The sequence below is a fragment of the Chaetura pelagica genome, unplaced genomic scaffold (genome assembly GCF_000747805.2).
Source record: "Chaetura pelagica isolate M959 unplaced genomic scaffold, ChaPel_1.0 scaffold118, whole genome shotgun sequence".
NCBI classification, from domain to species: Eukaryota; Metazoa; Chordata; class Aves; order Apodiformes; family Apodidae; genus Chaetura; species Chaetura pelagica.
Window position 1 is genome coordinate 873,706 of NW_009954408.1, and position 13,047 is coordinate 886,752.

General features: G+C 40.6%; 1 protein-coding gene across 1 annotated transcript in view; it reads left to right on the forward strand.

Annotated features, from left to right (window-relative positions):
* The first annotated feature begins 1,881 nt into the window (after window positions 1-1,881).
* Window positions 1,882-13,047, forward strand: part of CDC40 (cell division cycle 40) — a 36,091-nt gene continuing 24,925 nt past the window's right edge. Inside the window, exons 1-3 of the mRNA XM_010004357.1 lie at window positions 1,882-1,947; window positions 3,502-3,633; window positions 5,153-5,282. Coding sequence (XP_010002659.1) covers window positions 1,882-1,947; window positions 3,502-3,633; window positions 5,153-5,282 — 328 coding nt within the window. The remainder of the gene's footprint in view (window positions 1,948-3,501; window positions 3,634-5,152; window positions 5,283-13,047) is intronic.

Below are 13,047 nucleotides of genomic sequence, written 5' to 3' on the forward strand. Positions count from 1 at the left end.
ACTGAAGGAGGACACGTTGGTAGACATTCCGTGATCTCCAGGGAGTTACAATAAAGCACCTGCTTGTCTACACTTAGCATTGAAAGCTCTTTTGTGAGTCCAGGTTCAGGAAATGCTGATCCTCCAGAGTATAGCCCTGAGTGCCATTCCCTTTGGGTGGTGTGATGCTGTGTTGTGGGATGAAAGAGGCAGAAGGAGAGTGTTTAAGTATCAAAGACATTTTTTTACCTAATCCAATAATCTGAACTGTGAATCAACCTGATACTGCACATGAGTAGACATCCTAGCTATTAAAAAAAGCAACCAACCCAACCCTCACATTCCAAAATTTAGGAAACATTTATTCCCAGCAAGAGTGGTCAGACCCTGGGATGGGCTGCCCAGGGAGGTGGTGGAGTCACCATCCCTGGGTGTGTTGAAGGGTGGTGTGGATGTGGTTTAGGGGAGAACTTTGTAGAGTAGGGTTGATGGTTGGACTGGGTGATCCCAGGGGGCTTTTCCAGCCTGAATGGTTCTGTGGTTCTATGAACACACCAGGTAATTAAGTGATAAGGCACAATCTGCTGCTCTTTTTGCCTTGCGTCACGAGTGATACCTGTTTCTGACTGGAGAGACACTCATAGGATCACAGAATGGTTTGGGTTGGGAGGGGCCTCAGAGATCATAACTGATAAATACAACACGTGCTTCAATTTCAAGGCTGAGTGGTTTCCACACAGCAAGACTTGTGGTGGTCTCGGGGTGAACACCCTGTGTGGCTTCCAAGTGACTCAGCACTGCTCCACCAGCAGTGAAGCAGAACAGGAATTGCTGTAATTGTCCAGCAGAGGATCAGCTTTTGTGGCACAATCTGTTTCTTTTCTCAACTACTGAGTGGCACAGAATGGGATTCAATGGGGAGGAAAGAGGAGGAAAAACAGCAGAATTGAAAAGTTCTTGGCCTTTTATTTTGTTTTGTTTTAAACTGGATTCTTCTCACTTTTTCAGTTGAAAGAGCAGGGAAAAAAAAGTCTTATGTTCAAGTAAGCTGATAACCATGTTTATGTCACTGACAGTTGATAAATAAATGAAAATAATAAATTATAAATGTTGCCATATTATCAATGACATTAGTTTTTATTGTCTTAAATTATTATGTTGCTGGATAAGATGTGAAGTCTAGCTGGCAGAGCATGCTGTGTGGTGTGACTTGAAAAAGTTATCTATGGAAAGATTCCTAAGATGGTGAAGCTGTTAAAGGAAATTGTCCAATTCTGGAGCCCCCAGCATAAGAAGGACATGGAGCTGTGGGAGAGAGTCCAGAGGAGGCCACAGAGATGATCCTTGGGCTGGAGCAGCTCTGCTCTGGAGCCAGGCTGGGAGAGTTGGGGTGTTTAGCCTGGAGAAGAGAAGGCTCCAGGGAGACCTTAGAGCAGCTTCCAGGGCCTGAAGGGGCTCCAGGAAAGCTGGGGAGGGACTTGGGACAAGGGCAGGGAGGGAGAGGACAAGGGGGAATGGATGAAAACTGGAGGAGGGGAGATTGAGGTGAGACATGAGGAGGGAATTGTGGAGTGTGAGGGTGGTGAGAGCCTGGCCCAGGTTGCCCAGGGAAGCTGTGGCTGCCCCATCCCTGGCAGTGTTGAAGGGCAGGTTGGATGGGGCTTGGAGCAGCCTGGGCTGGTGGGAGGTGTCCCTGCCCATGCAGGGGGTTGGGACTGGATGGTCTTGAAGGTCCCTTCCAACCCCAACCATTCTATCATTGTATGAAACAAAAGTGTGTAGTCCATACAGGTTAGGAAGCAGTTTTGATTTACTCCTCACTGGGAGAGGGAGCAGGTCTGTTTTTGTTGCTGAGTGGCTGGATTAGGGCTGCTGTGCTGTTCCCCAGCAAGTTCATGGTGTATGCAAGTCGGGGCAGTGAATGACCTGGTTGCTGTTGTCATCCAAGGCCAGAGAAGTGATGAGAAGGTGGTGTGATGAGAGAAAGAAGATCAGGCTGGGAAATGGCAGTGCCAGGGGCCCAGGCAGAAGCAGCACCACGGCTGGACTTGCCTGGTAAAATAACCCATATGCAGTGAGAGTAAAGCTTTCTAGTTGGACTGACCAGTTCTACTAAGGCAGTGGTCTCAGTAGAAAAACAATTCACGGGATTCCTGTTGTCATTCTCTTCTGAAAAGCAAACAAACAAAACCAAACCCAAAAAACCAACCCAACCCAACATAACCCCTCCCACAACTTCTTTTCTTCTCATTTTTTCTCTTCTCTTTTTTTTTTTTTGAGCAGTTTTAACCAAATAGAATCAGGTAACAAGCCAAAGATCTTTAGGTACTATTTTTCTGTGTTCTAGAAGACCAGGTTTTTAAACCTTTTCAGCCTTGCATGCTTAAGCAAATTTGGTTTTAATTGACCTGCTGTTGAATTGGGGGAGAAAAAAACCCTTCTGGGCAGGGCCTGTCAGAGAGTAGGTCATAATGTTTAAATAAAGAACATGCCCTTTTGCTCTTTCAAGGTACTATATTACAAAGCAAGATTGAGGTAATTTTTTAATTAAAGAAGTTACTGCTAAAATTTCATCCTCTATTGAGCCAGTTGCAAATGCTTGTGGCTCCTGTAAGCATTGATTAAACAGTGATTCTAAGAGGGCTCTTTTATTATAATTACTGGTGATATTATCAATATCCAAGCACCTTGTAAAGCATTTATTCTAGAATAATGAAGCAGGAAGCAACACCAGTAATACTGCAAAATAACATTCTCTCTTGTTAGCTGAGGCCTTCTTATGGGCAGGGGAGTAGTGTTAATTTAGAATTAACATAAATGAGCCCTCGTAGAGCTCTGGGAACCCAGGGGTTTTTTGAGCTCTGCCCCACTCATCAGCCTTTCTCTTCCTCATCTTTTCCTTCAGGCACATCTGCTCTTCATCATGCTTTGAGTTGCTTGAAGTTATTCTTTTGGTAGCCCCTCTTTCTTGTCCCTTTGTATATTGAGTTACATTTTTGTCACAACAGGCTTGGAAATGTGTTTCAGTGCTGAAGCTCAATTACATTTTTGGTAAAAACTTGGAGATATGGGACTGTTAGATTCTCTGAAACTCATTACAACTATGTTCATGTCTGGTATCTACTATCTTTCAAAAGATTTACTTGTGACTTCTGCCTTCTACTTTTTGTAAAAATCTCATTTTCACAGTTTCATATTAACTTGGTGGCTTTTTAAATTGGCTCTTCTTTACAAGGTCTGGTTTTCAAACATCCTAAAAAAAATTGCCTCTGATCTTGCTACTGTTTTCAAAATGTGTGCATGAAGTCCTTCAAAAAAAGGAAAGTAATCAAGCATTTGTAAAATTCCACATATGTCTCCAATTGAATTTCTAAGTAAGAGACCAACATTGGGTTTGCAATTAGTATTTTTTGAAAAAAGAAACTTTGGCCAAGCTGCTTTTCTTCTTTCATAGTGCTGAAGTGTCAACCTGAACTACAGCCTGATTTGGTCTGAAATAGGGTAATGTCATGTATTTAAAAGTCTGTGTGTGAGAAATGGTTTATTAATATATCTGTTTTATTTCAGGAGGATGTGGAAACAGGAGTCCACCTTGATCCTGCTATCAAGGAAGTTCAGTACAACCCCACTTATGACACCATGTTTGCACCTGAGGTAAGAAAGAATATTGATCTTTACAGCAGAAATGCCTTTTTTGGCTGAAGGGGCAGAGGTTCTGTGCGTGTAGTGTGAAACTGGTAGAAGATTCACCTGCTTTGGATGCTTGCTGCATTTTGGAATCTGGTTTGGGCAAACAGATAAAAGATTCTGCACAGGTGTGTTAGTGTTTCTAATGCTTGAATTTTAATATTCTGCATATATAAGTGGTCTAAGAAGAATCTTAAAGTGTTATCAAAGTTACAGCTATGAAAATTAAAAATCGATCTAGGAAAGTCACTTTATAAAGGTGTTCAGTAAAGCATTAAACTGGTTTCTTACTATTTTCACATTTTTGCTACTTTGTTCCTTTTAGAGCAAAACTATTGGTTCTAAGTCTTGTGGTTATATGGCTTGTAAGAAGATTTAAAATTAAAATCCAAATTCTTTCAGTGTAACTATTCACATCAGTGTTAAGTATTTTAGTAACTTAAGCTATGCTAAATGTGTAGTGTAAAACCATTTTAAGGCTGAATTTGAACTGCCTAGTGGTGTCATATGAACTGCTTTCAGTTTTCTTATGACTGACAAGCTAGCTGAAAGATAAAATCAGCTGTTCAACATGTAACTTTTGTCAGTATTTAACTTCTTGTTACAGTTTGTCTGCTGTTAAACCAGGAGTTAGCAATTCCAGGTAGACAAAGGCTGTATCAGTCTGAACTGCCTACATTATTTATGCTTAATGTTTAGGAAAACCTTGTGTGGAACCACATAAGTAGACCTTTTCATAGCAAGCTTGCATTCTGCAGCCTCCCAAAGCCATGACCTGTGTGAGTAGAGATACTGATTTAAACCTGTGACAGTGTTAGTTTGTGTAAGTGTTCTGGTGAGGGAAGCCTGATGTGGGACAATCTGGGGTGTCTGCAAATATGGCTGGCAAGCATAGAGGTTACAACTAAATATAACTGCAGATTAGTCTTAGTGTGTTGCATTTGTTTGTGTTCACTGCTCTTTTCCCTGACCATGGTGTGGCCAGGAAGGGTGGCTTTTGTCATCTCACAAGAAGAAAAGCAAGCTTTCCTGGAATAATAAGGCCCCAGTTGCTTTATAAATGCAGGGAAGTGTTGTTGGCAGTGTGATTTCCCTGTCAGGGACAAGAGTATAGTGGGACCTGGGATCTCCCCCTGACAGGGGACAGTGTGCTGGGGTTTTGTCTTCTGAGTGCTTGTACTGATCACATGCCAAATGGCAGTGGTTTGTGTCAAGTGGCAGATACTGGTTTGGCCTCTGTAACAGGCTGGGAAGTTCAGTCATGAAACTTGCTGTTCAAATTAACTGTGTAAGTGGTCACTGTGTAAAAATCACAGATGTTTATTCAGTTGTCTTAAAGAAATAGAAAGTTGAAGTGGTTTGGCATTACAGTTTTTGAAAGGCAAAATATTTATTGTTTTCCTTGTGTTTTTTCTTGAAAAAGTACAAACTTAGAAAGAAAAAATTAGCAATTCTGATGTAATTTCTTTTAACATTGTTGATGTAGTTTGGACCAGAGAACCCATTTAGGACACAGCAAATGGCTGCACCTAGAAATATGCTTTCTGGATATGCAGAACCAGCTCACATCAATGATTTCATGTTTGAGCAACAAAGAAGAACATTTGCAACCTATGGTAAGTCCTTAACAGTGGAATTCACCTCTACCTTTGTTATGCCCTGGTTGGGCAGAATAAGTTGTTTTCTGTAGAACAGTTAATAGGACTGCAAGTCTATACATTAATTTTTAACAGACTTGGTAAAATGGGGAAATGTCCTTGAATGAGAAAGTGTATGGCTGGAGAACTTAGTATTTATTTGGAAAAACTCACTTTAGAAGTCCCTTTGAAACTGTAATCAAGTATGACCTCCCACTAAACCCCTTCTTAATTAATCCTTCCATTAGTTGCATCAGTGTAGAAAAAACAAATTGAATTTTCACACGTTTAATCTGACAAATAACTGTAGAATTGTTATGCAAATAGATTCTTCCATGCAATTCTAACTAGAGACAGTTTTCTCAAAATCCAAAGGAAGCCTTACGGGGTGGTTGGGTTCCCAGAGTGGTTGCATGTTTAGACACAGGCTGAATGAATGGGAACTGAAGAAAAAGGGAGTAGAGCTACTAAATTATTCTTAGCCAAGACACACCCAAAGGTTTATCTCTGTATTGGTGGTGATTATAGTTGCTGCTTTCTAATCTTGAAGAGCCTTTTGACTTGTAAATAGTTGCTCTTGAAAAATGAATCTTTGGGGTTTTGGAGAGGCTGGAGTTTCAAACAGAATTCTTCTGAATTGTAAGAAATATGGATGATTTTTTTAAATAGGGAAAATATGGGAAGACAGACTGGATGGGGCTCTGAGCAGCCTGGTCTAGTGGGGGGTGTCCCTGCTCATGCAGGGAGGTTGGAAGTAGATGATCCTGAAGGTCCCTCCCAACCCAAACCATTTTGTGATTCTTTTGGACACAATTGAAAGAACAAAACTGCCCTGGGTTTTCCTGTAACAGTGGTTCTTTTTCCTTCTGTGTTTCATTGTAAGGATTCATTTGTCTTAAACTTGACTGCATGTGCTTGCCTTGCAAATATGAATCTTTGTTTTCAGATGAAGTATCCCTTTATATTCTCCAAATCCAGTGTATTAGGCGAGTTCTGATACTTCCTATATGAACTTGGTGTCACAGCACTCAACTTCTTGCACAACAAACACGCAGTTCACACTCAGAAGGTTATTCTCTTACTCCCTGCAAACTGCCTCAAAATCACCTCCCTACACACAAGCCCTCTTAACTTCATTAGGGCTTTATGCCTGCATGGATTAACTCACTGCATTTTGTGGTAGATGAGGTTGGGACTTCATTGCTGACATCTAAGGGAGCCATGTGTGACAGTGAAACCTGGAAGAAAAAATAAATTAATTCAGAGACTGTGACATCTCCAGTTTAAATTGATGTTTTGCTTTTATTAGAGGCTTTCTTGTAAATGTCAAAACCCAAAATATATTTAAGACAGTTTTTTTTCCTTTTACAGAGTTTTAACTAATAGGTACTTTCCACTGAGTTGTTAGGATGGTAGAGTATAAGCAAAATACCAATATTAAGAAAGGAATGTGTGTCATAGAATCATGAAATGGTTTGGGTTGGAAGGGACCTTCAAGATCATCCAGTTCCAGCCCCCTGCATGGGCAGGGACACCTCCCACCAGCCCAGGTTGCTTCAAGCCCCATCCAACCTGCCCTTCAACACTGCCAGGGATGGGGCAGCCACAGCTTCCCTGGGCAACCTGTGTCAGTGCCTTTCTGCCCTCATGGGGAAGAATTTCTTCCTCATGTCTGACCTAAATCTCCCCTTTCATTTAAAAAAAAATACCCTTTTCCTCTTACTGCCCTCTCTGGTGAAAAAATGTGTAGTTCTGTAACATAACTTTCACTTACTTGACTGCAGTTTAATGTTAGAACTTGACAGACAATGCAGGTAGAAGCCTATTCAGGATCTGAATAGACAGATTTTGTTATCTGAAATGGAATGTTGCATTGTGTGGTTGTGCATTTTTGTGTGTGTAAAATAGGCACGGAGTGTTTGGGTTGGGAATTTTTTTTTGTTTGTGAAGTTCAGTTTGGGGGAAGATGGAACTAGTCAGTCTACTCAAAGCTTCTGCTCTTGGTTTTTATCCTCACTGTACAGCAGCTGCCTTGAAAACTGTATTACAGGAGAATATAAAATATTTTTAAGATAGATAATGTTGGCAGCTGTGCAACTGTCATATTCAGCTTCCTAGAAATGTTCAATACATAATGATCTGAGTATGGTGAAAATGGAGCTATGAGGAGGCTGAGTAGGTAATTTAAGCTGCAGGAGCAAGCACTGAGAAGATGCAGTAAGTGAGCATGATAGCCTGGCTCACAGGAAGGTCTGTTAAAAACAGCAATCCTTTGTCAAGAAGCTGTCTATTAAAAAATGCAGTGTTTTCTTTTCCATTTGGAAAAAAAAAGTAAAAATAACCTTCTTGGAAAAGACCAAGTAGAAAAACATAAGTGTAATTGCTATTCTCTCTGAGTAACTCTGTAAAACCTACTTGCTGCCTTTTCCCAGATGGTTTATCAGTGTGTTGGACAGCATGGGCCTGAGCATGGATCCACCAGAGACTTCCCTGGGCTGTGGAAACCAACCATTTACTCTTGCCAACATTTTAAGAACTTTAAATCTATTGACCACGTAACGACCTGTGGGTTTTTTTCAGTGTCCTTGAGACACCTTGCAACCAGCCTAACCCTGTTTCACCATCAGTTGAGGTTTGCTCACTCACATGCTTGTCACCTCAGAAATATCCTGAAGGTTTTGTCACTGTCACTTACCTGTACAGAAGGCTGTGTTTTCTGCTCTGCTGCAGTGGGTAATGCTCATCCCAGTGCTTGCAGGCTTTCTTTATCATAGTTTCTGTTGCTTGAAACTTCTCTCCACACAAATGGACCAGATGACCTGTAGTTCCCCAGATCCCCTCTGAAGCATCTTTTGAAAGTTGACATTGTATCTGATATGTTCCATTTCTGTCAGATGGAGATTGTATCAGGCAAGAGTTTTTGTACTGTGGTTCAGCTTCAGATCTCTTGGATGACTATCAACTGGTCCCTGTGTTTTGCTGCCACTTTGACACTCTAGTCTCCTGGCATTTCACTCTGAGGTAGATACTTTGTCATGTTACCCCTTCTAGCACATGAACCTCCCCAGGCTCCTCCATCATGAACATGAATTTAAAAAAATCCATCAGTGCTCGTTTCATTCCCAGCTCATCATTTGTCCTCCCTTCTGTCTGGTGTGTTTTATGCCCCTGCATGTTTTTACAAAGGACAAATGGTACTTTTTATACCTTTTCTGTTCTGCTCCTCACTCTGTGGGGACAGGGGGGCTGCCTTACTGTAGTTCTTACTTTTTCTGCCAGAGTTTTGTTCTTCATATTCTTTCAAATTTGAATGCATCTTCAGCTCTTTGAATAATAGTTCCTATTTCTAATAGTTTTTCTTCACATCCTGTTCAGCTTTCTTGTGCTCTCTTCCTCCAGGTCTCTTTAAAGCTTTTTTAATAGCTGGCAGGCATGAGTTTTTTTCTCCTATGTCGTGTCTTTGAAGTGTCCCTGCATTTGGGAGAAGTGTTACCCTTTGCTCACTTTGTATTCCTTTTTTAAATCTTCTTTATTTCATCTCCTGTTTTGAGATTGAGGTCATTGTAGTAAATGTTCTTATGTCTTTGCTTCCTCAACAGTGTTGATTTATACTGCATTATAGCCATGGTTAACATGTGTATCCTTACAGAAAACTAGCTTAAAAAATCAAGTTTCCTGCACTGCTCACTTGGCTTTTTTTCATTTGAGTCTCTACCATGACTGTTTCATGGTTCAAATATGTTGTGTAAAAAATATATATATAGTGTAAAATGTTTTAATCACATTTTGTTGTGAGATTTGCACAATCTACTAGAAGGAGGCGACTAAAGGATTTCATTCTTGCTGTGCTTCTTTCCCTGTTTAATCTCTGGTACCATTTCATGGTTATTGCATCTTCTGGCTGAACAGTCAATAGGGGAGTCCAGGCAACTGTACTGACCACTACTTAAACCTGGAATTTCAGTCCAAAGGATGCTTTAATGCTTGTTAACACTATTAACTTGGTAATCTGATTTGTCTTTATGCTTCAGGTAGCATATAGCATGTTTTTCCCCACTGGTCTGACCATCTTATTTCTGTATTCTTTCTACCTGGTAAAGAATCTGTTCTGGCTCATTATGTCAGTATTGTCTTACCAATTTACATTTGTTTCTGAATTTAAAACAAGATATTCACATTTCACTCTGTATTATTTTTAGCCTCTGTCATTTTCTATGCATGCCTGGGTTTTCCATTCCTCTGCTCTCTTTTTAAATAGCTTCTGTGCTTATTGCTGTCCATGTTAGCTGAGGTTTCACATTTCTGTTCCACCTTTTGCTGAAGGATATGGCTTTTTTTAAGATTGTGTGTCATGCCAAATAGCTTGTTGTGTTTGGGTTTATTTTTAAACCATTGGCTATCCCCACCTATTTAATCAAAAAACAACCTTTGAACTTTCTCAGCACCAACAACCTAAATCTAGATGAGACCTTCCCATCTCAGCAAGGTTCCCTTCATTCCAGAAGTTTAGAGAGGTAGAGTTGACACAGGCACTAGAGATGTTTTATGCATTACAGTTAAAGATCTTCAGTTTCTCTCAGTAAACAACCTCTTGAGAATGAGCTACCCTTCTAGAATGTATTTTATACAAATGTAAACATACCATTGCTTAATTGAGTCACTTTTGTGCTGTCCCTTAGTCCATGGAAAACTGAGGAAGAGTGTGTGAAATGCAGACCTCAGGTCTCCCTCTGACAAATCAACTAGATTTCTTGATCAGGAAGCTTCTTTATCAAGAATGTATATGTGATACCAGCATGTGGAAGTACTTGGATGTCTGCTGCTGTCTTTTATTCTTTACAATACAAAACATAGTAGCTCAGGCATATTATACACCAAAGGAAAAGCCAAACCTGGGACTGCTCTGGTTCTCCAATTTTTTTCTTAAGCTGTCACTTTGTCCCTGACCTCCAAGGGGTTGTGAACCCTTGTCATTGTGAATGCAGACCTGCTTCTCTCATCTTTTAGGCTGCCCAGGAGGAGTCAGAATATTTTTGCTTTTTCTTCAAGGTCATTCCTATTTTTATACCATCTGGCATGGTCTTAAAATCTCCATAAGCATTCTAGTTGTTTGTTTTTTTCAAAACTACTTTCAAACTACTGCAGATTTCCAGTACTTCTGCTGTTCCCTTCAGCAGCCCTAACAAGCCAGGGGTCATTTTTGTCTCTAATGGTTCACACATTGAAACTACCTTTGAGTCCAGCAGGTTTTCACCTTCTGCCCTTCATCTCTCATTAAGACTGACAAACATGTTTCTTCAACCTTTTCGAGGCCTTTCTTCCACCCCCAGCACTTTATCATTCTTGTTACTCTCAATTTTAATCTACATTTTTCTTTAAAATACATTGCTTAAAACTGGACACACCAACCTAGGTCTTGCCAGGGTTGTTCTATGTTTTATGTAGTTCTATCCTGTGCAACAAATCTCAGTTTTCTTTTTATTTCCCCCTTCTCCATTGGTTTCAGGTAGACTTGTTGAGTGTCTCAACAACATTATCCTTGCAACCTGTATTATTTTTTCCCCTGGATCTAACCAGTTATTCTCCTTTCTTGGCATCTGTCATTCAGCATGTCTGTGCTGAAGGGAAATATTTCACCCTTGCCTTTGGTGTCAGCTGCATCCTTTGCTGATGTCACAAACCATTAAAATATTGAATAAAATAGTTCAGGCAGGCCATTTCATCACCTTTATGAGATCTTCTCCATTAATTATTACTCTGGGACAGTCTGACCTTTTTTTAATTGGTAACCACAATTGCATCTGCAGTTGTAGGGGGTCAACCCTAGGTGGAATCCATTGATGGATGGTAAACTTCTTAAATAATTTCAGATACTAAGGAAAAAGTTTTCTCTCTAGAAAGCCAAATTTCTCTTTGTAAACTGTTTTGATATAAATGGCCAATATAAGGCTATAAATACTAGTCTTTTTTACAATGTTGTAGTCTTTAGAGCATGGCAAAAATGACTGGAAAATCTTAAAATACAAGTACTAGTGTATTCTTCTGTATCTGTGCCCTCAGCAGAAGCAGTCTCTTCCTGAAAATTGCCTTTTAAGGATTGTTTTGTTTGTTTGTTGGTTTGTTGGTTTGTTTTTTTTAAAAAAAAGGCAATATAGTCTCCTTAGTTGTGTGAGCAGATATACATGTTCAGTGGAAAGCAGAAGTACAGATTTATTTTTTACATGCTGTACACAAACTGTTCAGGAATGTGGTAGAAAAACCATTGCATACCTATTTCAGCAGCAATATTCATCCTAGAAGGGGGCTGCTTCATTCCTGCAGGATTTAAGATTTTAAAATCCCTCCTTCACAAGATATTAATGGCTTATGTAATAAGAAACAGTCTTCTGTCCAGGAATCCCAAAGCTCTTTATGAGTATTCAGCAGCTTGGTTATAACAGGATTACTTTATCAGTAAGACTGATGTTTTAAGAGCTTAAAATGACTCTGGCTTGGAAGTAACACTTCTGATTTTTTTTCATCCACTCATGTCACATGCAACACCTCCCATTGCTGTTACCTCTTACAGTTGTAGACACTTTTGTTCTCTGATTCCTTTGATTCTGCAGAGAGGCCAGTGCAGTCAGAAGGGGCTAGTCCAGCTCTATTAGTCCACATACCTGAGCTGCCTTGGCTCTCTCTGTGCTGGATCGCTCAGGGTGGTGTAAACATGCTTTAATTAGCTGTCTTTCTGGAATCATGTCATCATGGAGTGGTTTGGGTTGGAAGGGCCCTTCAAGCCCATCCAGTCCCAACCCCCTGCATGGGCAGGGACACCTCCCACCAGCCCAGGCTGCTCCAAGCCCCATCCAACCTGCCCTTCAACACTGCCAGGGATGGGGCAGCCACAGCTTCCCTGGGCAACCTGGGCCAGGCTCTCACCACCCTCACACTCCACAATTTCCTCCTCAGGTCTCACCTCAATCTCCCCTCCTCCAGTTTTCATCCATTTCCCCTCGTCCTTTCACTACAGCCCTTATCAAAGTGTATGCACTGTGAAAAGAATGCACATCAAAGTCTGATTATTCAACCAACTGTTTTCAGGTGCACTGATATTATGAATGTAGGTGGAATTGCAGCTTTCCCTGCTAAAACGGAGCATGAAATATCCGTCTCCTGAATAGAACTGAAGGAGATGTAGGAGTCAGGGCACATTATATGGCACACCAACTGGGCAGGATAAAAGCAAGCTGTCTTCTGCAGCTGTGGTTTGGAGTCCCAGCCAGAAAAATAAAAAAGATCCTTTTTCACATACCCACTGGAAAGTAGAAATTATTCAGAGCTTTTCTATGAGCGTGATGCTGGACCAAATTCAACCCAGCTATAAGTCTCCACTTCCATGGGAAGCTGTGCTGGGCCCAGGGGCTCTATTCATTAGAATACTGTCCCTCTTTGACAAGGACCCAGCAAATAGAGTCCCAGAGACTGTGTCAATACAGTTGGAGGACAAATAAACCACTGTATTGATTTTGACATCAATCCAAAGTCATATCTCTCTGCTGTTAACAGAAACCTTATAGCTTGGAAAGGAACTCATTGAAATAGTGGCTTAATAAAAGCAGGCAGTTAAATTAGCATGAGTATAATTGCAGTGTCTTCTCAGCTTGGTTACCCAGGGAAGTAAATCCTAATAACAGTCTAAAATAATTTTGTTTGTTGTGGTTGAGGTATAGTGGGAACTTTGGTGTATATTTGTCTCCCTATA